This window comes from Brachyistius frenatus, unplaced genomic scaffold (genome assembly GCF_029030835.1).
Source record: "Brachyistius frenatus isolate BFR_SWC_R1_liver_20210118 unplaced genomic scaffold, ASM2903083v1 Contig_18, whole genome shotgun sequence".
NCBI classification, from domain to species: domain Eukaryota; kingdom Metazoa; phylum Chordata; class Actinopteri; family Embiotocidae; genus Brachyistius; species Brachyistius frenatus.
In genome coordinates, this window is record NW_027210617.1 from 215,222 (window position 1) to 240,694 (window position 25,473).

Sequence of the window (25,473 nt, forward strand, 5' to 3'; positions counted from 1 at the left end):
TAACTATGACTTGACATTCATGTAACTGGGACTTTTTTTGGTTTAAGGAATCTGTAGACAGATCTGTGTGAATAGGTGCCAAGCCATTAATAGTCAGTATAGCCCTTTAGATACACAGATATATTTTTTTGGGACAGTTAAGCCGTCTTACTCTGCTTGGGCTGGCCAGGTTCTTCTCAGCCAAGTCCACTTTGGTCAGGACAAAGATGGTCCTCTTCCCGTGAGGGTCCATCTGGCTGACCAAGTCTGTTACAATGCTCCGCTCTGCATCCACACTGCCATCTGAACAAAAGGAAAGAAGGTCAGCCCTCTTCGTATCATCTCCTGGCTCACTAAAATACTTGCTGGGTTTACATATGATTGTTGTAAATGGGAATCGAGAGCTCATGACTGACCCTGAATACAGAGGATGATTGCATTGGGGTTTTGCATGTAAGCCTTGCTGATGCGAAAGATGGTTTCCTTAGTGTCTGATGCCATGCCTGCTGTCACCGTCTGAGAAAGACACACATTAAGTACATTTTCAAAGATGGCAATTTATAAGCACAAAGTATACAGGCATAGATTTTATATGGACCATTTTGGATGAGAAGAAAGAAATATAAATAAAATGAACATAATAGATCATAAATGAAAAATATTCTTTTTTTCCTGCTTTTAGCTTTTCTCATTTCAAATAAAGCACAGTATAAAAACAAATGTGTTTACATAATGGACAAAATCCACGATGCAGTAAAGTAAAGAATTTATACTCACACTGATGACACCTGGTAGGTCGACCAGTACCATCCTCTGGATTCCAGGGCCTTTAACACTCAAGGATATTGTCTAACATGCAAAACATAAGCATGATCATCATGAAACATTACAAAGGTAAACCAGCAAGTAACAGCCTGATTAGCAATCTGAACGGAAACACTATGTCCAACCTCGGAGCTGACTGTCTGCCCCTCCTTCACACTCTTCCTCATCCTCAGCTCAATCTCATGCCTCAGAGCAGCCAGCTGCAGGACAGAGGAAGAAAGACCATCTCAGATGATGTGAAGAGGAAACTGGGTTAAAGCTGTAATTCGCATTAGACGGATGAATGAATGACTGTGACTTACATCCTCCTCCTTGGTCAGGTCAAACTCTCGGCCACTGTCCTTGAACATGGCCACGTGGTGGGGGCCTTCGCTTAGTGTTACCTACAGAAAGAATAAAGGCTTATATGAAGTAAAATTCTATCAAAACCTGGTTGATACTGGGTTAATTTACATTCCTAAATTACCTTAATCACTTGGCTTACAGTAGTCAATAAAACCCTTGTTGATTCTGGTTGAACATGTTTATGCTGCCATTTGATGACCACGTCATGACAACGATTTCTGAGTTAGTGTAGCGCCACACACCTTGACAGGAGAGCGTGTCATCATTTCTCCTGAGCCTCTGGGGAAGATCCTGGCCTGGGCTATCATCTCGAGCACGCTGGTCTTCCCAGCACTTTGATCCCCAACCACAACCACCTTAAACGCAAGAGAAGAACATGGGTGAGACTGTGGAGCAGAGTACACAATTAATAGAGGACAAAAGATTATAAATGGAGGTCAATTAAACCCAAAGGAATAAGGACAGTGGAAAAGGAAACAAGAGCTATTAGGTTAGGTTAGGTAGTTACTTCATTAATCCCCAAGGGGAATTTTTTTTTTTTTTTTTTAGGTTATAATTATAACTATAATTATAACTATTAAGTGATCATGATTAGTGATACAATGATACAAGTTCAGAAATTTTGTGTTTAATTCATCGAAATTAAGATTCAAATTCTAACACATAAATAAAAGCGGAAAACAACAATTTTGATATCAGCATGTTTCTTAAAAACTGAATGATATTATCTTAAATCCACTCGAGAACCTCAGACAAACAAATGAAACGTAATTATCCATTAACAATATTAGATTTTGCTCCTTACCCTGGGTAAGTGGTCCTGGGTGTTGTAGTTGGCATCGTAGTCAGACAAGATGTCGAGGACTTCAGAATACAAGTCAATAAGGGATTTCTACACAAGTGGATAAAGTAGTAATTAATATCAATTATATGTAACTTCACATTGCTATAAGTTAACAGGACCAAAGAAGGAATAATTGATGGAATAGGAGAATACCTAAAGTAATATAGGTAATAAACACTTGTCAGAGCTCTACAAGTAATCTATACAAAAAAATGTTGTCCCCTGCCACTCAACATTCATGGAGCAGGATATTTCTCTATCCGTTAACACTCATATTTAATCTTAAATAGAGCAAAATAAACACCAGAGTAAAGGAGGAAGCTTCAAAATCACATTAGCATGTACCAGAGTGTTCAGTGTGTTTGTCTATATATGTAACCCACCTTCACTTTCCTTTGGTGAATCCCTTTATCATCTTTTTGAAGCACCACTTTCCGTAACTCTTTATTTTCCTTCTCCAGTCTCTCGAGCATGCGCTGATATTTTAGCTAAAGGATAAACAGTAGTGTACATTCAACAATCAGTGTGAGTAGCACTTCTAAAGGAGTGTGTCTGACAAAAATCGGGTCTGGTCTGCTACACAAAGATTTAGCTAAAAAGAAATTCAGTTTGGATTTTAGCAGATAGAAAGTAAGAGACAACCTACTGTACCTGGGTGCGGAGCAGTTCTTCTTGAAGCTGGTCGAGTTTTTCTTTGTCTGATGACTAAAGGTCAAAGCAGAAACAAAGAAAAAGAACAGCAGCATGTTGTGTTAATGCTGCCTTTCGGTTTTGAAATGAAGGGCTATCCTTTACTCTCAACTTCATCAGAATGAAATCCCACCAGCACCACAAACGTTCAATACGTGCAGACTGTGTTACAGAGAGAACAACAGTTGAGTCAAATTAATGCATGAAGACAGTAAAAAAATTTCAGGCAGATACTTCTCATTCTGGTATTATTCAGCTTCGATCAACAAGCTCCGATTCACCAACAGGCACAAATAACAGAGTGAGCCCTGGAAATGACTGAATTCAGTCACAAGCTCATTTAGTCATTACAACTTGATTTTTTTATGATTGGGCAAACTTCATTTGATTGTATGTTTTAATTACTTGCAACATGTGTGTTAGGATGAGAAGCAGGACAGAGAGCAGGAGACACAGCAATCGTGAACAAATGGGACTGACAGCAGAAGAAAGGAAATTAACAGACAGACACACCAAACTACTTCATCAAGAACTACTTCCATTCTATAGCAGGGGTACGAATTGTGCTATTAATTACCTTCTACTTTCTTCTATGTGGCACAGGTGTATGGAGACAGTTTTAATTGTACTTAATGAATGAAGGTGTCTGGTTATTACAAAACAAGTCTTAGTGAGCTTAAGGCTTCTACCTGGCTGCTGATAAACTTTTATATATAAAAGTTATGTTTATTCACGTTAGTTTCAAAAAGTGCAACTCACACCATGCAGCTCGTTGCCACTCCACTCCATGCCGGGCTTCCGTACATTAATGGGGTACTGCTGATGATTTTCCAGCCATTTGCATGAGAGAATGAGGCTGAGCTAGTCGCCGTTTTCCTGAATTCAAGCTATGAAGGTCCATGCGTGCCCCTCCTACAGCCCACTGGCAAAGCAAATCTTACCATGACTACGGGGTGATACGTGGAGACTACTATCGGGTATTGTAGGACACAGACTCAAATATAGCGACAGGCCAATTCATCTTGACTACAAGCAGAGTAACTTCATTTTAAAATGTAAAATATCTACGACATCGAAAATGATGATTTAAAGCAGAGGGCAAGACACATAGCCCTGTAAAATATAATGCAATCCAGTGCTATAGCAATCCAACATATACTTTCACACGTTAGTTGTGTGTTTTATTTGATTTTAACATCTTGTTGATATTTTTTTTTTTTAATGTGGTGAACCAAGAAAACAGTCAATCTGAACAAGCTTAAAGATTGTATTTATTGGATGGCCACAGCACTGGAATGTATTATTGTGTTTATGACGTATTTTGCAGCTATTGCCTGTTTATTCTTAACAGGAATAAACAAAAGCACTTCCACTGAACTTTCAATCCTAAACTTTTTATATAAAACGAAATCATTGTATTTTAATATTCAAATTAGAAGCTCTATTTTTCTCAAAGTTAAAGAGCAACTTTACACTAGCTGAAAATATTGTTTTTTTCTGACCTTTGCTGGGTTAACTTCTCAGTGATACGGAAGTATACTCTGATCCTTGGAGTATATTCCACACACCTCAGAGTCTGAGGTATGTTTGTACACCGTGACACCAATGTTGGGTGTGGTTATGGGTTCAGCAGAAAACATTCTGACCACACCCATCAGTATCACTGGTTGTAGTCAGAGGTGTAACAGGTTTCCAGTAAAACACTGACTTTCAACCTGATGTTAAGTTGCTGTGTTTAGTTCAGGCAGCTGGTAGACCTCAAATTGTCCTAGAATACATAGTCTGTTCCTGTGCTACAGCTGTAATCTTTCAGGAGCCGTCGGTGGGATCGGGCGGATCTAAGTGGGGTGGGTCTTTCACCTTGCGTTTCTGTTGAGGGGGGCTGGGGTTCGGAGGCGGACTGGGAGCAGGCTCTGGCGGTGAGGCACGCGTACTATTGGCCGCAGCGGCCCGACGGACCTCCTCCTCGTGCTGCTGGATCTGCTGCTGAATAAGAATGAGCTCGCCAAGCAGACCCTGCTGGGGTACGTCATAGTGAGAGACAGGTGGGAGGAGCAACAAAAACAATAACCGGCCACTGGGCTGGTCAGCCATACAGGCTGATGCTGCCCCCCGACACAGGGCTACAACAGAGGCAACCTGGCCTGCATCTCAGTCACTGGCACTTTTGTTCTTCAGGCTGCAGGAATCAATATCAAATCAAGGTTTATGTTTAAAGGAATCGAGATCTCAAGCTTTGGTAATCTTGCCACCATCATCAGTGCAAACCAACAAAGTCAGTCTCTCTCATAAACAAAAGGAGATGCAAAACTTTGCCAGACTGAAGGCAGAGGAGGCAACTAATACCGCAACCAGTGCCTCTCAGCTAGTGGCAACAACAGTGCTTCTGTTGTCTTCACTCACCATCACACACCACTGTACGCTCATCGTGATTCTGACAACACTTTAACTGGACTTTATATTTTTGGATAATAATACAGAGTACAAATTGTAGCGGTATAATAACCAGGTTTTGAGCTCTGGCCACGTTTTAATGCGCTTCAACACAATGTCAGCCGGCCCTGAATACAACGGGTCTGATGATGCGAAAGATGATGATTAAATAAGCGAAGCAAGCATTGGGATACTGAAGCACAAAACATACTGAATAGCAGGTGAAATCTGCCTAAATTCAGGAGTCCCCAACATGACATGTTTGTTCAATTTTATGCTGTTTTTTCCTTTTTCACTGCATATAATACCTGCCAAAGGTAACCTGAGGAGAACGTGTGTTGTATTCATGTTGGAGACCATGATGGCAGACTAGAAGCAGGGCACAGGAAAGGGAAGTCATTCTTTTTAAAATGCACCTTCTTTTGATATTCTCTGTCAAACCTTCATGTCATTTTTCCCGTGTTTAAACTTTGTACAGTGTTTAAATACACAAACATGGAGACACTGAAACTGCTCAGGAAAACACACAAAATGAACAGGAAAGAGAAAGGACAACAGGAATGAAAGAAATGAGCATATGAAGTGTTTGGTCAGAGAATGCTAACCAATAGAAAGCTGAAAGATGTAACTGTGTCCATGAATGAGGCTTCTGGGAAGCAAAAAAATTGAAAAGCATGATAAGCACTAAGGCCCGGTTGATGAAGTGAGAAAGTACATTTTCACACAGTTATTAGTGTGTGCAAACTCCCAGGTTATAGAGAACTATTTTTTACAATAGCATTGCCAAAGCGACTAAATGGCTTATCGGTATTATTGGCAGGTAGCCAGCGTGAAACTCACATTTCATATTCAGAAGAACTGACTGAATCCAAAACATGACATTTCCAGTCTCATCAAAGCATAAAAATTATAAAAGCATTTTGGAGTCACTTTTATTTAAAGTGCTTTATATCGTATGCAGAAGTTTAACTTTTATGTCAATTTCTGCCAAGTCTCTGAAGCTGCGTGCCTCAGGGCATTTAAATATGTAATGCCTTGAACAAGAACAGACTCATATTCAAGTTTCTTTGAGTAAGTTTTGATTCAATTGACTACATTTCTTGCCACTGAAGGGAAAAGTAGCCAAGCTGCAGACTGGAGCCGAGTGAGACGAAGCTGTGCTGATGCAGAGAGCACAAAAACCTGAGAAGTGTCATCACGTTTCATAAACTTGCCTTTTTGTATTGCTTGTCACTGGTGTCATGTGTTGCTGCAGCAGAAGAATCTGTGGCTTTTAGTGGAGGATCGCCTGAAGTTTCTACCAGAGGAGACAGAACAACCCAGAATAAGGTTAGCAATGAAAATACATGAAGACCATTACGTACTGAATATAATCAAGTTCAGGAGATAATATATCTCGAGCTAAAAGATGCCAGCTGGCGCTCAGATAAAGCATGAGGATTAGAGAAGTAAACATCAGTGTGGTTGAAATTCAAATGTTTGGGAAATTTTGCACTGACACATGAATACATGGATAACACACACAAAATACACTGTGCAAAGCAAACCTCATTTTGCATTCAAATTAACGGACCAAAAATAAATATTTTTTTTCTCAAAAGTGTAAAAAAAAAAGCTGTAAATCGGGATCTTCAGGTTTTTTTGTGATCATTGATTCAATGACTGGAGTAACTGACTTATCTTTTTATTACCTGGAGAAATATTTAAACGGACACAACTAAATAAGACTGATTAGAGAACAAATTGACACTTATTATGTAATTGGTTCTAGTAAGAGTAAACATATCCTCAAAATATTTAGTGCAGCTGGGATCCTTTGAGTAAGTTTAAAAACATGCAGTTATTGCTCATCAACTCTATTAAGTGTTGACAGAAAACTGCAACTGCTGTAGGTGGTTGCACTTAGGTGTACGGTTAGACACCGAATACTGAAACTTTGATTTATGAACTTTCATTGGGAAACATGATCAAAAATAGAGTTACTGTCGATGTCAAAATAAACAGACCCTGACACTGAGATGACACATAAAAAAAAAAAACACTTTTTAAATCAAGTACTTTGATTTAATACTTGTGTTCAAAACTTAATGGGTGCCTAATCAAAAGTAGACAACTTATATTTTTATGATGTGAATTAACATGCAGTTATTGCCATGCACAAATCAAAGTCTGCTGAGCCATAAAAATGAGGTGGGTGTTTACAAAAGTCCCAAATCGTCATGTGTTGCACATAATCCAAAATACCATCTGTGAGGAAATAAGTACACTGAATATATGAATATAAAAACGTCAAACTGTGATGAAAATTTACTGAAGCCATGAAAAGTTAAGAGTGATGAGAAAGAGCCAGCGACACTCCTTTGCTGTTTTTATGACTCAGAGCAGAGGTGTGGTCCGTCTGGCCTGGCAAGCTTCTGTGCTAATGATTTAAGAAGATTTCCACACACCACTGTGGATTATTTTCATTACTTTATCCCATTTTAGGGCCATAGTATTATCAAATTGATTTATATCTCAACTATTTGGCACCATTTACAAAAAAAAGAAGTGGTATAAATTTGCATGTGTTCATTTCAAACTTAAATGGACGACCTCAGTAAACTGTATCTCGTGTGCATTTTCCAAACATTTGAGTTCCAGTGAATGACTAAAGGAAAAAAGATCGCACCAAAGATTAACGATGAGAGTGTAATTAAAGAAAGCAGAAACACAGGTCAGGTGAGAGAAAGGGTGGAAGTCAAAGGAAGCAAAAACCACACGGGTAGGACAAAGTACAGCCAAGGACATTCAGGTTAAAGAAAGTAAACAGGGAAGAGGGGGACATACTACAGGCAAACACAATGGATCTGCATTTAAGAGCTCTCCAGACTGTTTTGTGTAACTTTTACTGGTTTAAATGAACTATGGAATAGTAACCATTCAAGTTCTCTAAGGATTTTGAGCTTTCAGAAAGTGGGAGAGAAATCTAGAGAGAGAGGCATTTACTGATTCAAGATGTCGGCCACAGGCCAAAAACTAATGAGCATACTCCTCCTTTTAACCCTCCTATTGACAAACATATAATTGATTAAAGACTCTGTTAACCATGAACAATGCCACCGTTGAAAGCAGCATTGGTCTGCAACCTGGTAGCCAACGTCCCGGGAACATCGTCTGCTACCGCCTTTAGAATTTAATCATGCCAAAGCCGTGGCGAGGTGGTAGTCAAACAGCGGCAGAGAGAGGGGGGGGGGGTCAGCGCTACCGAGTGCGGGGTTTACACACCTAACAACAGATGCAGACCAGAAGCTCCTTTGACTTCACTACCCAAACTCACACCTGTGAAGAATGTGGAGGAGGACAGGAGGGTGGGGGGGAGGAGAAAAGGAAGAACAACACAAGATAAAAATCATAAAAGACAGAAGCAGAGGGATGGTGGTCAAAGCAGGGACACAGCTAAATGATATGTATTGATACAAAGCTGCTGCTGCTGCTGCTGAGCCGGAGCTTTAAGTGAAGTTGTCAGTGAGAAACTGTTAAAAGAGATCAACTCTACACTCCGAACTGGGCCTGATAATCAATAAATTGATCTATTTAAAAGCCTTTTTTCAAATGCCAATAGTTATAATTTTTACTTATTGGCTAATGTTTCAGTGTGATACAAAATATCATCAGTTCCTCTGACCCGATGAAATGGTTGCATCAAAAGCCTTTTGGATAACACTTGGGCTTGTTTCTACAAAGGTTATCAGAGGAAAATTGAAATAATGAAAGCTTTCATCTTTGTGGCAAAATGACTTTCTACAAGGAAAAATAAATCAGGAATAGTCCAGTGAAATAATGAACGTGGATACATTTGATTTGGCAGCTGCAGTAATATACACTTAGTTAAATTTGAATAAGCAGCTCTTTGTCACACCATGATTCATACAGTAAGTCAGTATACACACAAAAAGACATTTTAGATTTACTACTGATCCAAATAAAACTGGGTGTATACAGGGCTCGCTGTAGAATCCTCTAACAACCACAACCATAGGCAGACAGGCTGGAGCAGAAAAGCTGCAAATTAAAGGATGAAGCAGGCTTCTTCCTCATGTTTTTGTCTCAACTCGACTCAAGAGTCCAAACTATCTCATTCTGCTTGGGTCACTTCTGCCCATTTTTTCACCGCATGGTGCAGCTCAACTCGACTCTATTACTCCGTTTCAGTTTTCCATCGGGCAAAAGTTGAGGATAGTTCCTGGATATTGTTTGGTACCGCCTCTGTCAAAGTTCAATGCGAGCAGAGATGACAGAAAATACTGACATGAAAACACTGCAGACCAGAGTCACCACTCCTGAGAAATCCTGCACAAACCCACCATTGTTAAATAGCAAAGTTATAATTGCAGCCAAAATTGTTTGTTTTAATTAACTTGACGACTTGATTACATGGCAACCCCGCAAAACAACGCTGCGGTCAATTAAAGACCTGCAGACACTCCTGTTTGTTTGCCAACAAAAGGATCCAGCAAGTGTACGTGTCGCATTGAAAATAATGTCACAGTAGTTTCACGCAACGTTGCTATGACAACAAGCTACACTGAGGGGGCACTATCAGCAGTGTAAGCAAGATGGAAAAAGTCGCTGGTGCCAAGTTGAGTCGAGTCGAGTCGAGTCGAGTCGACTCGAGTCGCAACCAGCAGTGGAAACACGGCATCAGAGGTAGGAGAGACTAAAAATACAATAGTTGAAATATGGTACAGGGAAGAAGGCAGAAGCCCATCAGGATGTGGAAGGTAGGTTTCCTTTGGGGAAATGTCCATAATCTTCATTTCAAACCTCAAACTTGCTACTCTGATTTCCGGGCATACTGTTATTAATAACTTTATAAATATGTAGCTGATGTTTCATTCACTCACCAGAGGAGAGGAGGCTTTTAAGGAAAGTGAAGTTCTCTCCTATTTTGTCAAAATCAGGTAGAAGTTTAGCTATTTCTTCCATCTCTGGCAGAGCTTGAGCCAGTTTATCTGTAGATGAAAAAAGGTAACAGGTCAAGACGGACAGTTGAGAGTTGTATCTCAAGATGCAATTGGAGAAGGACAATATCAGGTATGAGCATGTTAATCTGAGTCATGATTAATACTGAAACATTTACCCAAATCAATTTGTTCACTCAGTTCCCAGACAAAATCAGGAATGATCCAGTTGTATTCACTGAAATCAGGCAGCATGTCTTTCCACTCTTCATAGGTCTGGAGATAAAAAAATTAAGATAAATTAAAAAGTTTAGTGGGCAGGGACCCTTCAAAGTTCCCAGGGAGGGATTTTGTTACACCTTGACAGGACGAGTAAAACTATGATAGTCGGTAACTATTAATGTTCCATAATAATCGTCACTGACCTTCTTGGCTGTGTACCCTCCTCCCACTGCCGTACCCAGCAGAATGTATCTGAGCTTGAGCAGCCGAGAGGCGAGGCGGGCCACCCAGAAGTGGCGCTGCTGCTGGTGGCTACGGCCCCCCGACCCAGGAGGAGGCTTGGGCGGCCGCATGGGCAAACGAGACATAGAGGTAAAATAGCGAGCTGCCGTGCGATGAGGAGGCCGCTGAGGGTTGGTGTTTCCAGAGTAGCGGTGGTGGATGGCACGGGACAGAGGGTGCAGCTTCTGCAGCGGAACCCGAAATCTCACCCCCATGTTGGTGGAGACCAGGTTCCTGCAGGCCATGCTGAGGTTACAAAGAAACCAAACAACAAATTACACAAGCCTGTGACCTCATCATCAGGTGAAGGACAGGCCTTACCCGTCAGCAACAACCCAATGGTTTGTTATTACCATGTACTTAGCTGAACTTATAATAAATTACTGAAGGTCATGTCAAGTCAGATTACAGTGGCCTCAATTTGTTGATTTGCTTTCAAATAACCAGGGGGTGGAAAAAAAAAAAGGACTCAGGTCCTTCACATCACAGTGTGAAAACACTCCACTACAAGTGAAAGTACTCCTTTTGAAATCTTAACCGAGTAAGAGTATGTAAATATTGGCAGCAAAATATACTGAAAAGTATCAAACGTAAAAGTACACATTATGCAGTAAAATGGTCCCCATCGGTGTTTTTACTGCCATATAGGATGTTGTTCAATCAACATTACTGTTAAATTAACGTGCCATCCTATTGCTGCAGTTCAGGTTTTTGTGACTTTATGTTGTTGGTTAGTTTAATCCGCAGTAACACTGTCATAGTCCAGAATATCGCCAAATGTTCAGAGCGTCGCTTCCATGTGAGAATCGAGAATCTCTATAAAGTCCATTTTAAATCAGTTTAATAAAACTAAAAGTAGCGTGCTCAGGTTGTGCAAAAAAACAAACACATTTAACTAAACTGCAGCACCGGCAGCTTCACAGCTGATAATAATGTCAGAGACAGTGTGGACAGACGCTTTGCATCCAGTTAGCTGTGATATATATATATATATATATCACAGGTATAAGATATATATATTGATTCAAATGAGGCCTTTCCAACTACAACGGCACGTAACAACACCGCTAGCTGGACTGTCCTCGGCTGTCAGTCCTACGTGCTTTCTTGACAGCACAGCTAGCACCAGCTTGAGTTGCCGTTACCGTCATTACACGGAAACTCACCAGGCAGCTTGGCTCCCGACACGCAACATGGTGCCGTCAACAGCGGGCAAACGAAAGTCTCTTCAAAATTCACTCTTCAGGGACAGTTCAATTCATCTTTCCAGAAGGTACACATTTGTTTGCCTGCAATGGCAGCTAACCTAGCTCGTTAGCTCACAAGGACACGGCCAAGAATGACAGTCCACTTCCTGCAAAGGGTGCTACCTCCGAATCAGCACGGACAGAAACCGCACCAGTGGATTAGTTCCTATGTAGCGTGATATCCGTCCGACGCCACACGTCCCACTGCAGTAGGACCTTCTTCCCAAATGGCAACGTCCGCTGTAACTGTCTGGCCCCAAAGGTTCAAAATCAGCCCGGAACCATTTTAAGTGTTGTAAAGTTTTTTGTGTGCTCAATAATGGGTCGTGTCAGGGGTGCATGCGATCAAACTGTAGCAGCACTTTGTGAAATGACCTGGGCTGGAGAGTAATTATTAGGGCCCGAGCACCGAATGGTGTGAAAGCCCTATTGTTCTTCAAGGAATTCTTCTTCCCTATTTTTCTCGTTCCTCAAACTTAATCGCCTTTTTGGCGGCTTTAACATGCTCAAAAACTCATGAAACTTGGAACCCGCGTCAGTCGCGGCAAAGCAATTGTACGTATTGTAGTGGTTTCGCTAGTGGGCGTGGCCAAATGGCTCACTAGCGCCCCCTATACTGCAGCCCTGGCATCTAGTTTCACGGACGTGCAAGAAATTTGGTGGAGCAGTCCTACATCTAAAAAAAAAAAAGTCTCTTAGCACTAAGACCTAAACTTAACATGAAGTCCAACATTTATAATTTTTGCCGATTCGCACATGTTGTACTTTGACGAACTCTTCCTACAGAATTTTTTTTGGACCGACTTGAAATTTTGTCAGTACTGTACACTCTTAACACCTTTGGGAAAAGTTGTTAAAAGATTTTGTTTTCGTCAATCAGCGTGCCCGTAGCGTGGCAGCCAAAAAGTGGCCAAAAAGTCATACTATGACATTATAGTATGACTTTTTTTTTTTTTTAATTATATAATTTGGACAAAACTTTTTTAAGTCATGGCAAAGGAGGGGGCGGGGGGGCTCAACACCCCAAACCTTCTGTGATGTGAGGCCACAGTGCTAACCACTGCACCACCAATCTGCCCAGGAGACGGTCTGCATCGTGACAAATATTTGGCTCACTGCAAACTATAACGCCACCGTCCATAAATATTAATTCAAATGCGGCCAAAATTGCCGCAGACATTCTTTGGATAGTAGATACACATGTTTTCAAGGGGGTCTGCAGAGATATTAAATATCTTCCTGTAATGTGTAGTGTATGCAAAACTTTTTAAAGTTGAATCACCATCAACAGGCCAAGGTGGAATTTGAACCATTAATAGCAACCATGGTGAAGTTCAAGGTATTACACATAGTTCACGGAGGGCAAGTCCCCCTAAGGGTGAGCCACATGGTTTTGTGTTGTAAATGCAGTCATACTAATACCAACGATCAACATCAACACAAAACAAAAACCTGATACAAAATTTTTTTTAAACTACTACAAAATAAAAATCAATAATAAAGGGTGAGTCTAATTCTTCTTGGATTTCTGTCCAAACAACCACAAACTACCTCAAAATCCCATTCATATATTTTAATGCTATAGTATGACTTTTTTTTTTCTCCATATTTCGGATGACATGCTTATAGTATGACAGTGGTGCAGTGGTTAGAGCAGTTGCCTCACAGTGAGAAGTAACTGGGTTCCATCCCCACTTGAGGCACGCATGTCAGTTCAGAAAAAGGTCAGACTCCAAAAAGTGATAAAAAAAAAAAAAAAAAAGACATACCATGTTGTCCAAAAAGTGACCCAAAAGTAATTTTTGTATATATAGCCAGGGCGATAAGTTTGATGTTTCGCCGTGACACAGGAAGTTGATGTTTAAGGTCAAACGATGGTCCTAACCTCACGAAATGTTGCACGTGCGTCAAGCACCAACTTTCATAAGTCGGACGTGCAGCGTGCGAGGGTCCGCATTTCACTGCTTGCAGTTTTAAATTATAATGTCATCAGATAATTCAAAAACATTACAATGATGCCTCCATAGGACCAAAAGAACACAATGTAGTTTTTACTACAATGTTTTACACAAGTAAAATGAAACTCATCTTCTCCAACATGCGGGTTTTATTCGTCTACGAATATTTATTTATCATACCATTATATTTATTTTCTAATATAAGAATATTATGTGAAATACTTCTAAGAAAAAGCCTACAACCTTGCAGATTAAGGGACAGTCTGCATTCGGTGGAACAAAAATAAACACCGAGTGGTTTAGGCACAGCTGCTCATTCTCGGACAGCCTGTTTGCTCCGGTTTGATTGCCGACCTAGCAAATTGGGACAAATCTAAAATATTCCTCTTCATTTTACATGTCATAACTTTATGTATTTCTAAATATTGCCAAGTAATAGAACTTTGATTATTTCTAGGCTTAAAATACAACAGATTTTCAGTGTGATCTGAGACTTTCAGGCCCTACTGTAGAGTCCCAGTTCAGGGGATGCTTCTTCCAAAGTCCAAATTTGTAGTTTGGACGCATCAAAATGGGGCAATAAGGTAAGTGATGTATAATTACTGTTTAACTTTTGCAGCCCTCAGTGTTCCAAAATCTTCTGTGATGCTCATGTTCACTTTTAGATGATGCCTGTCAACTTCCTTAAGTACTTTGTGAGCACATTGAAGTTTCACTAATTTCCCTTATGTAAACAGGTAAACTCTACAAATATACAAACTTGAAGCTTGTTAAACACTCTACTTAAACAGTACCTACTTTTCTGTAGCTTTTGCAGTATAATAACATCCCAGTATAATAACTTCTCATAGAAACAAACGACTTGTACACTTGTAGGCCGCTTTGAGAACATTTATTGAAAAGAAAGAAATCAAGATAAATCTGAAATACAATCCTCAGGGAGAAAAAGAAATTAAAATAAATAAAAAATAAATTATAAAGTACAAAAATCCCCCCCCCTCCCAAAAAAAGATTTACATCTCAGCCAATAAAAAAAAATACATACACCCCAGATGAGCCTCTTTCTGAGGTGTGGGAGCTGCAAATAATGAGCACATCAAATAAACTGTTCTGAAAGATCTGACAAACAGATGGACTGTAAGACAAAGTTTGACCAACAGAAGACTTTCCATTCAGTTTGGGTTTCAACTTTTCTTTTCTCTATTCGTTACAAATAGACACAGTTCCCTGATGAAACAACATCCACATGAGTTTTCATTCACTCAGTGGCGGATTCAATCTAAATGCCATTTAATGGTTTGTTTAAAATACCTGACGTGAATAAGAGGCCAACGCTAACAGTTGGTATATGTTGTACCTGTATAAGAGCGTAGAGGTTTCAGCATAAAATCCATTGCTTTGACATTGCTGTGTTCTGATAAAAGGCAAAACAGTCGCACAGAAGAAAAGCATTGATAGTATTTACACTTTGCACGTCTTTAAATCGCATTTTCTGTATCAAGGTACACAGTTTTGACTCGGCTGAGACTGAATCGTTTTGCTCCTAGCACAAATATAATCACCTCTACGACAGGCTGCTGATACTGAACAGCAATGCACATTCTGTTTGCCAATTACATTAAAATTTTACATGGATGCAAAAAGAGTTTTTAAAAGATCGAGACAAAAAAAGTGAAAAACAAACATTGGATGATCGGACAGAAAAGATCGTCAGATGTTTCTATTGTTGTGAATGCGCTAAGCGGAGGTGCCAAGCAGCTGAATTCCCTTTTGTGACAAATTATCAGTGTAATACAAAGCATTGAGGCAAAAGAGAGGAAAATTAGAAGTTGAAAAAAATTTCTTCTTTAGGAACCTGCAGAGGCAAAACTTGCCATTTAGGATGGGTAAAGTTCAACTTCATTCAAACTCTAAAATAGACTTTTGCTGCATGTTGTTTAACCAAGACAAAGCAAGACACATAACCAAAGTGCCCCAATCATACTTTGCAATTACTGATGAAATAAATGCCCAGGATTCATGCCCAAATGAAGATCCAAGATAATGCAACTCCATAGCAAAAGTGAAAAGAACAAATAAATCCGACAGACAGTACAAATCAAAAGTCGACAGCTGATTGTAACACAGTACCAAAAAATAGAAAAAGACACACCAGCCCTTTGATAATTCAAAAGCCATACATCTTTATAACTAAATCTTTAGACTTTTATGCACACACTAGAAATGTACATCTCATATATACAGATAGAATCCAATCTCTTATATTATTATCACCACTTTAAGTTCACTTCTGCTCTGAAAATAAGATTTGACAGAACTAAACATAATCTAAAATTTAACTCGTCATTGGTTCTCTCTCTGTAGCTCTCTGTTTTTCAAACAACCAGTGTGATGAAGTCTTTGGAAATAAAATAAATATTTTTTTTGTATTGCATTAAATTTTGTTCCTTACACAACATTCAATCTTAGCCTCAGTAGGTATCTAGAGAAAAAAAAAATACCACTGAATACTCAAAAGCATAGAAACTCGTGACGTGCTGGATGTTTTAGCACAGAAGCAATAAAAATATATTTCGAAAATATTTGACACTTTGTGAGAATCGTTCTGCAAATTAGCACAAGAGTGTCAATCTGAACTGTGTTATCCTCATCATCAAATCTGCACATCCTTTTTCTCACACTGACAAAATAATAATAATAAACGATGCATCGATGAAAAGTATGGTTACATGTTACGCTGTAGTTCGTCTTGAAAAGAGCATGGAGTTCAGTTTCCATATGAATGAGTAATAATATTACATGTATCTCAATAGACAATGGCTTTAACCGAGTAATCAAGCAACTTCAGACTTGTTATTATGAATATGATTTTGCCATTACAAGAAATCTGTAGTGATTTTGTTTCTGTATGAATAAAATCATTTAAAAAAAAAAATCAACAGGAAAGATAAATATGATGTTACGTGTCCCACATGATAAAGTGTCAGATAATACAGAGCTGCTACCAGATGTCTGAGAAACAAGTTGCTTGATTTTGCCACGGAGGAAGAGTAACTAACATTACATTTAGTTTGACATTCTTCTGACGTGGCAACAAAACAACAAATCAGCAGTCTGAAAATACTGAAGCTGTACATTACATGAAAGGCAGGCCGCTATGTAAAGTACACAATTATACTGACACCGGTAACCTGGCGCATGTGAGGTGCCGTCTTTGTTTAAAGTGATACTTCCACATAACTCTCCTTTTTCCATTAAACACCTTCTTCAATGGCTTTAAATGTGGCTGTAAAAAGTTTGCAGTTTCCTCTTTTTTCATGGCTGCATCTCTGCTGTCCATTTGTTTGCTCAGTATGTCAGTAATGGAGTCCATTTCAACAGACTGAATTTCCACTGTCAGGTTTTATTTAGGAAGAAAATGCAAACTTTTATATCGACAGTCTGGTGGGGGTGAGTTTGAAAGAACAGGTTTCAGAAAGCATCACTTTAAATGTCAAAGAAAGAGCAGTGAAGATAAAATATAGCCCTTAACTGACTAAGCAGGTAGCCTATGTGTAATACATGAATACAGCTGTGTAACCAGCGCCCAGCTCATGTAGGGTGCACTGCTCAGTGGATGTTTTGATACAGCCAGGAGTAACAAGCAGATGAGATGCATAACTTGGTAGAGTATCACACTTTTAATCAGTCTTCCACAGGAAGAAATCTTGTTTAAAAAAAAAAGGAAATATAATCAGTACTTCTGACTTCCTGGAGCCAATCAGAGAGGAGTCTGAAGATGTAGGATGCTGTGATTTGTATGGCCTCATGCATGTGGTTAACCGCCCACGATAACCAGCCAGATGCATGCTCTTTCTGGTGCAGATCTTTTTTGTAATACAGACACGTTGATGTAAATGTTTCGACAGTAATCATGTATATTTGTGGTAATATTTCTAGTATTGCAACCATCAAGTCTTCAGAGCATGACGATAAGATAGATGGCTTTATGCAAGTCTGTTGTATGTGTTGTGCCAACAGGACACGGCTCAATGATGCAAACACGACAAAAAGGTCTATTACCACACTAACAGCCCATGAGTGTATAAAGCCTGTTACAAACTAGAAAAATATTTTCTGATAGATGAAAAGGTCGAGACGACAAGTTTACTGTTAATAGTTTTACCACTAGAGGGGCAAAGCAGTGTAGACGGAGAAGGAGGTGCCAGAAGAAGGCCCATGTTGTTCCCAGTCAGACGTATTAGCACATGATGCTAACATATATTTACATTTGAAATGTGAGCGTGATATATTAGCATTGACGCCAGTACTGTCAAGGTTGATGAGAATTCAGTTATTAGTTCTCGCTGCATCCTGTTATGACACTAAAAAGACAAAAATCTGAAGTAAAAAATTAGCTCTGGGGATCATTAACGTCTGAGCTGAATTTCATGGCAATACATCAAATATTCTACACAACAGATCCCTTACACTAGTACTATATGTTTTTTTTTTTTTTGTGTGTGTGTTAATTTTCTTTCATTCTCTCATACTTAAATCTTTCATAAAAACTCTAAAAGGTCAAATCAGACAAACACAACAGAGACTTCGCTACAAGTCCCAGCCTGCAGGAGTGTACGAGTACATCTGTCTCCCTCACTGTTCTATTTCAGTCTTTTACTGTTAACAAACCGAAATGTCTTGACCATGTATGAAAGTTCTGGCCATATTATGAGGAAGAAATGCAACCTCACATACGTTTTGAGGTTTTTGTGATCAAATCATGCAATTTAAAAAAAAAAAAATCTGCTTTCCCTAAACCTATTTTGCCAACTTAACACGTCAAAAAGTAATTATTTGCATTTCCATGGATTTCCATTAAAAGTGTCCGAAGACAGCAATACAATTTTCAGACAGACCATGTCACATTAAGGCAGGTCTGTAGATATTTAAATGTATAAATCAGCTCTGAAACCATTTTCCAAACCTTACAAAATATGGACAGCTCTAATTCACTGTCTTTACTTTTCCTGACGTGTGACATGCCTTTCGACAGGCGTTTTTGTGGTTACTTCCACCTGTGAATATAAATTCTTCCTGGGCTGTGCAATTGAAAAGGATATTGACTGCAGATTCCGAACAACTGACTGAATAATGCTCTGAAATTTGTCATTTCATTCATCTCTCGGGTTTCATGGTAGGCTTTAAACTACTTTTTGTTCATCTCTCCAAGCGCTTTGAAGGCTTGCCAGGTGGTTAAGCCATGTATGTAATGATTCTATGTATGGGTACATTAGCTGTCCATGACCTCTACACAGTAGTAATCACAGTCTGCAGTACTACCATCAGACAAGATCTGCGCAAACATCTGCTCAGAAACAGAGTGGACAATTTTGCTGCTGCTGTATGATCAAACTTATCAATTCAATATTCCTTCCACCAACAGAATATCTCCGTTTTAAAGTGGAACCACTTTCTTCTGTCCTCTTTCTCACTCTTTCATTATCACTCCATCCTTTTATGCTCCCTTTTAGTCAGGCTGGGTTGTACCTCAGAGGAGCAAAGCACGATCCTTCTAGGATACAATCGGTTTTATCCTTCTCTATACTTTTCATTCATTGTCTGTTTCAGTGCTCTCTGAAAGACTCTCCATTTAAATCTTTATCCAAAATCTTGTATTGTGGTTGCTAATAATATCTGAAGAACTTGTTATACATGACAGTCGGATTACAGACATTACTTCTGGCATTCAACACTTTCCATGACATTTAGTTTGAAGTGTAGTGGGACATTGGGCTCTTCTTTACACCCCCTTTGACAAGTATAAATGTGAGGGGATGTTTAATCTGTATGGGCAGTCGATCTGAAGGTGTCAATGCACAATTCTGACTTGGCTTTTCAACCCACCTCCCAGCCTGAGTTGAATGCTGCTAAGCTTTGGTGAACAGACATCGCAAAAGAGGATGGGATTTTAATTTAATGTTAAGAGTGCTACACTGACGTTTAACGATGAGCAAGAGACCTGAGAGCATGCGAGAGGGTGAACCAGAGAGAGCATGAGTTCCGAGAGAATTAAAGTGTCATTTAATTCGGTATTTGTGTGTAACCCTATGGGTTTTGTAGGAATAGTTCAGTTTTGCAAGGACGTCGAAGACAAGCAATTATCCAGTGACAATTTCCTTTAAATAGTTTGAATGTGCATTTACTAAGCGCACCTCATATGCATGTCTCCTGTTATGAAAGATGGAGGTTGGATGCTGGTAGGGTCTGTGGGGGTGCTAGGAGTTGATTATGATTTGATAGGTTGAGCCATTTTCTGGGCGGGGCTTGGCCTCAGTAGTGGTGGTCGGCTTCGGAGGCCAGTCGGGGTCCACACTGAGCTCCTGTGCCAGGTGCATGTAGCGAGCTTTGGGTGTCATCTTGCTTGGACAGCACAGCCGGGAGATACACTTGTACGCCCGCAGGTCAATGAACCCCTGAAAATACCACGGCGCCAAAAGTAAACCAATAATGTAAATAAAAATGCAAAAGAAAAGAAGACAGGGAGAGAGAAAAGGTTCCATGAGCTGGTGCCATGCTTTGTTCAGGTTTTCTAAATTTAAAAAAAAAAAAAATCAGACAGCAGCATGCCATTACAACTGTTGCATGCAAACTAGAAAACTGAAGAGGAGCTACTTACTGTATTCGTGATATGCATGCATACTTCTTTACAATGCTGAACTGCATGCATGCATGCAAGTCATTCAAAACAAAATTCAGCATGATAATAGTTTGAAAGAGTCGGCAGTTGACAGCTAAAGATTGAGCCTACTCATGGAGTCAAAGATCAAACAAACAAAGGATATTACAGCATATTTTTCACAGATTAAAAAGAAAAAGAATAAAAATGTACCTTATCAACCAAACACTAACAAAGACATTTCAGGTTACACTGCTTTGATTTTAAACACAAGAGTACTTTATGGGAAACACTGACAGTGTCGACTGACAGTTAGCGAGGACCTAACAGGGAAACTAAGAGATAAGCGCAGCATGTAGTCGAGCCTGTAGACTGGAACTGTAGCTACAGCAGATGGGGAACGAAGAGTGGCAAGTAATCATAATTAGCAAGCAACGGGAGATATCAAAGGCTTGGAAATTGTTACGAAATTTAAAAAAAATGTAATAATAATTATTTTCCTTATTGTTCGTCGCAGTTGAGAATTGTTTTTCCTCGGTAGTCTGTATGTGTATGGTGCACATTTACAGCACATGGCAACATATCAAGCACATTTAGAAACTAAGAACTTACAGCAAATTCAGTCTTCATATTGCATTGTGATGTATGTCACCACCTTACAAAGTGCATTTCACAAACAGGAGTTTATAGTTGCTTTAAATACCATCATGGCTCTAATCTAAATGATTTTTTCTGCTGCTCCTTTGAGGAAAAATAAATAAATTGTGCAATAGTTCCACCATCTGACTACATGAGCGTCAATATGCTTTCTGCCTAGACCTATTATATTCTAACTGACAACCTTAAAATGTCGCTTTTAACAGGGGACTTTAAATTTAGAGATAGTTTTCAGTTATACTATCAGGTAAAAAAATCTGTCACAAATATTGTCATCTAACCCTGAATAGAGAGCAGAGTGAGACTGGGGTGTTGCACATGCATGTATTGGTTAGCGGTTACATTAGGAAGGTGTGTTTGGTAACATTAGAGAAAAAGTGGGGACAGAAAGAGGGAACACGAAACAAGAAGAAAGAGTCAGGGCTAGAAAGAAGGTGACAGATTTTCCCAACCTGTGGTGTCGGGGCGGCAGGGGTGACGCCAAAGTTGCCCTGTTTGTCTCGGCTGAACACAAGCTTCCATAAGATGATGTCAAGGATGAAGGTCTACGAAATAGCGCAGTGGGCAGGGGAAAGAATTACAGAGAGGCCAATTTGATTTCACATAGCTCCTGCTTTTTTTTTTTTTTTTTTTTTTTTGCACAGAGGTCTTCAACTGATTTTTCGAGCCACACTGTATCAGAACTGTGAGTTATCATGTAGGGCAACTCTTCTTTTCCATTAGGATGTGTTAATCATTACATGTGAGGTTAAAATTAACCAATTAGTAAGAAGAGCATGCATGGATACCATCGTCTCAAAATACTGAAAACATTTGATTATGCAGAATCATTCCGGTTGACTTTTTTTTAATTCACTTAAAAGGTGAAGACATTTGCACTGGTAGTTTATATAAAAAAAGCATCATCTAGGGTGTGGTAAGCAGTGCATGTTTACAAGGGCAGCTGTCTAAAAGGAAGGCAGAAACATAGTGATAGTGCTCTAGACTCAGAAGGTCAGCATAAATTATCCATAGCTGTGCAGTTGTACACTAAAAAGTATTTTCTTAAAAAGCAACCGTCTACTGAAAAACTATTTCGGAAGACAAAGGTATGCTGCTTTGAGAGATTTCAGAAGCCCACATATGCACACATTTCACCAAAATGTCACATCATTTAAGAGTTTGTCTCCTAACAACATAATTTCTTTTCACAACACAAGATTGATCCTGCTGTCCAACTGAATGAGACAAAGATGAGCACACTGCATGAAAAAAATAAAAACTGAACATGAGAAAAACATCTACTGTTACCGTGTGTCATCGTATGTGTCTTACCTCCACCAAGACAGACGCCACAGCATTGACCAGGATGATGAGGAAAAGTTTTACCCTCCACTCAAAAGGGACACAAACAATCTGCACAGAAAAACACTCATCACTGTGGTGACGATACAAATTCATGCAGCAATTAATACTAATTCATATTGGCACTTGGGGTGTGAGACAAACAGCCGCAGTTTACACCAGAGTTGAGTAAAGGTGTAAATTTAAGGTCTTAATACCTCTAGAAACTCATCAATGCTTTCGACAGGGTGGAACATGATGAACAGCAGGAAAAAGTACAAACTGATGGCAGACAGCACAAAAGGCCCTGTGGAGATGACACGCAAGCACAAACAAAATTACAATACAGGAAAGTAACTATTTTGGGACAAATGTATTTGTGTTGGGAAACAAGTCTCTTACAATTCTTGTAGCTGGGCTGCCTGAAAGGTTTGCCCTTGGAGAAAACGATTGCAACGATGAGATACTGAAAGGAGGAGACATAGAAGAGGCTGGTGTTCTCGAAGTTCTGGATGTTGTGGTCGTCCACTTCTGTGTCGTTGTGGTCGGACACGTTAATGTGTGATGTGAGGTTGCAGACACTGGGTGGGGACAGAGTTTAATTCAAGAATAATCAAGGGAGTTTTTCCATTGTGTTTTCAACATATAGAAATCTCACTGTGCACGTGACAATGAATTGAAAATGTACGATTAAGCAATTGTCAAATCACATCTGGCCAGCAACAGTGTCATGATTTTTTACATTATAAATGATAACCGGTACTCACTCGGTAAGTGGCATCCAGACTGTGTACCAGGGCTGCTGTCGGACCCAAAGGAATGTAATGGTCTGGAAGCCCAAGCAGATGAGGATCTGGGTCAGCACGGAGAACAGCAGGGGCCCCGAGATCAGACCTGATGGGGGACGCCGGGACACCAGCTCTTTCCACGCGGGGTTGAGACTCACTGAAGAGGAGCGGGGCAGAGGAAATGATGAAGATGGGCCAAACAGATATTGAGAGTGACAGAATCCATTATGGGGGAAAAAAGAACCGTATCACCTTATCTTTGTTACTTACTTGTAAAGACAATGAGGAGGATGATAGCAATGTCGATGAAGAGGAACTGGAAGTCTCCAAGATTACTGAGGATCTAAGAAATAAAAACAATAGATCGTACAAATGAAACACATCTGTAAATTCACTGGATTCAACAGCTTCTGTTGATTGTGGAGGCCGCATTACATACGGAGTACAGGAGGGTGACACTGATGTACTGGATGATGCTGTAGAGGGCCATAAACTTGAACACACAGAAGGAGGTGATAAGAGCAGCACGCCCCTCCCTGTAAAAGCAAGCAAACGCTGTCATCTCTCTATCTAACACATAACTAGAAAAACTACCGTTTCGTCCCACAACTTAATTGCCCATATGTGTGAATAAAAGTGACACTGTTTATCTGTCTACATATGATGCAGTACTCTAGACCATCTACCATCAGCATGATAAAAATGCATAAACTAAACACTATGGTATTTTTCAAACCTGGCAACACAGAAGAAACCTTGAGTTCACCCTAGAGGACATCATATCTTTATTTCAACAGAAAATCTGAAATACATCTGCTAAATAAGTAGCATTTTCCATCCCATATAAACAAGTCTATGTTTCTAATATTGCTACAAGTAGAAAGGAAAGTTTTAATCCTCACTTTGACCTTTCATACGTTAACATCAGTTTATTTATGGAACAGCATGTAAATAAAAAGAGGGAAAGAACAACCTGATGAGGCTGGGGACACAGGATATGTTGGGGGTCCTCGAGGTGAAGGGGGAGGCTACTGAGGCTTCGAGCTCTGACAGAGAGATTCCACCATGCGCCCTCTTCAGAGCCTGGGTGAAGAAAGAGAGAAAGATGACTTCTACACGCACTGCAGTCCAACTATCTTGGCGTTACTGTCACACTATTAAATACTGTGAAAGTAGCTGTACGTACCCCGCAATCATTTGCTCCGTCTCCACACATCCCCACAAAGTAGCTGTGAGCAAATGATAAATCTTTATCTTTTTGTTCATTTTCATCTCATTTAGTTTGAACTAAAGGCTGATTCTACTATTACAGATTATATAACAAGCTTTTTGTCAAGCAGCATATATTGGGGATGCAATGATAAACTATGTACGACTTGTAAAAATTAGATTTTTGAAGCCACATCACATGTTGGACTTAGAAACTCACTCTACTCCCTGCAGTGCCTCAATGAGCTGGGTTTTCTGGTCAGGCGCCATTCTGGCAAAGACTGTCCCATGCAGCACGAGCTACAAGGCAGAACAACAGATCACCACAGTGGAAACATTACATAGCACTGTTGTAATTGTCCCCAAAAAATAGTAGGTCCAATTTTCATTAAAGAGACTTTATACCTTTTGAAGCATGTCGGGGAAATGCTCAGCGATTACACCAAATGATTTTCCGTTCATGGCAAAGTGGTACAGCTCCTGTGTTTTGGGCTCGTCGACGTGACACACATCCTCCAGGCTGATGTTTACTTCCTGTTAAAAGTAATGGAAGCATTACAGTCAATATATTATTGAGATACCAATATAAAGTAGCCTCAATTATTACTGTAGAGTTGAATGAACTTTCTGAACCATGTTAAAACTTAAGAATTTGTATTATTAGTCAGCGGGTTTACTGAAAACGTTTTTCTTTTCTACACACGAAGAAGACTCTGATGAGTTCTAAAATCTGTTGTGTTTTCATCTAATCAGGAAACTACTGCTATAAAAAGGACATCATGATTCCTATTCAATGAAAATAATTGCTGGGTTTAAACTTTGGTATCGCTGTTGCTCATAAGATCTTTAAAAGACAACATAAATACATATATAGTCTTTAGTACACAAGATATCATTCAGTCTGTATATCAATCTACCAACATCTATTTTGTTTGGCTTTTACATTACCAACAAAAGTTAAGGACATAAAAGGGGAAACAGTGTTGCCGGTTTCAGTGTTAGAATTAATATTTGTTCTACATGGCCTAAATTGGTCTTTCCATCCCTCAGTATGCAGCCCTTTTGTTCTCTAC

At 39.6% G+C, this 25,473-nt stretch overlaps 2 protein-coding genes across 7 annotated transcripts in view; both read right to left on the reverse strand.

The window, feature by feature from the left end:
* Positions 1-11,910, reverse strand: part of opa1 (OPA1 mitochondrial dynamin like GTPase) — a 36,715-nt gene extending 24,805 nt beyond the window's left edge. Inside the window, exons 1-16 of one of the 4 annotated variants that reach the window (XM_069694652.1) lie at positions 11,727-11,910; positions 10,482-10,806; positions 10,236-10,332; positions 10,000-10,107; positions 8,381-8,434; positions 6,331-6,413; positions 4,544-4,699; positions 2,645-2,698; positions 2,377-2,481; positions 1,955-2,041; positions 1,392-1,505; positions 1,107-1,187; positions 930-1,004; positions 757-828; positions 396-495; positions 152-282 (exon numbers count right to left, since the gene is read on the reverse strand). In XM_069694652.1, the coding sequence (XP_069550753.1) occupies positions 152-282; positions 396-495; positions 757-828; positions 930-1,004; positions 1,107-1,187; positions 1,392-1,505; positions 1,955-2,041; positions 2,377-2,481; positions 2,645-2,698; positions 4,544-4,699; positions 6,331-6,413; positions 8,381-8,434; positions 10,000-10,107; positions 10,236-10,332; positions 10,482-10,806; positions 11,727-11,755 (1,671 nt within the window). In that variant the 5' untranslated portion in view covers positions 11,756-11,910. The remainder of the gene's footprint in view (positions 1-151; positions 283-395; positions 496-756; positions 829-929; positions 1,005-1,106; positions 1,188-1,391; positions 1,506-1,954; positions 2,042-2,376; positions 2,482-2,644; positions 2,699-4,543; positions 4,700-6,330; positions 6,414-8,380; positions 8,435-9,999; positions 10,108-10,235; positions 10,333-10,481; positions 10,807-11,726) is intronic. The other 3 variants (XM_069694654.1, XM_069694655.1, XM_069694656.1) reach the window with 3 other exon arrangements.
* Positions 11,911-17,138: 5,228 nt separating this feature from the next.
* atp13a3 (ATPase 13A3) overlaps positions 17,139-25,473 on the reverse strand; it is a 34,072-nt gene continuing 25,737 nt past the window's right edge. For 2 of the 3 annotated variants that reach the window (XM_069694659.1, XM_069694657.1), the window contains 12 exons: positions 24,806-24,934; positions 24,621-24,700; positions 24,378-24,420; positions 24,165-24,274; positions 23,631-23,727; positions 23,462-23,534; positions 23,171-23,348; positions 22,806-22,984; positions 22,622-22,710; positions 22,395-22,475; positions 21,533-21,625; positions 17,139-20,220 (listed from right to left, as the gene is read on the reverse strand). In XM_069694659.1, the coding sequence (XP_069550760.1) occupies positions 20,023-20,220; positions 21,533-21,625; positions 22,395-22,475; positions 22,622-22,710; positions 22,806-22,984; positions 23,171-23,348; positions 23,462-23,534; positions 23,631-23,727; positions 24,165-24,274; positions 24,378-24,420; positions 24,621-24,700; positions 24,806-24,934 (1,350 nt within the window). In that variant the 3' untranslated portion in view covers positions 17,139-20,022. The remainder of the gene's footprint in view (positions 20,221-21,532; positions 21,626-22,394; positions 22,476-22,621; positions 22,711-22,805; positions 22,985-23,170; positions 23,349-23,461; positions 23,535-23,630; positions 23,728-24,164; positions 24,275-24,377; positions 24,421-24,620; positions 24,701-24,805; positions 24,935-25,473) is intronic. The other variant, XM_069694658.1, reaches the window with a different exon arrangement.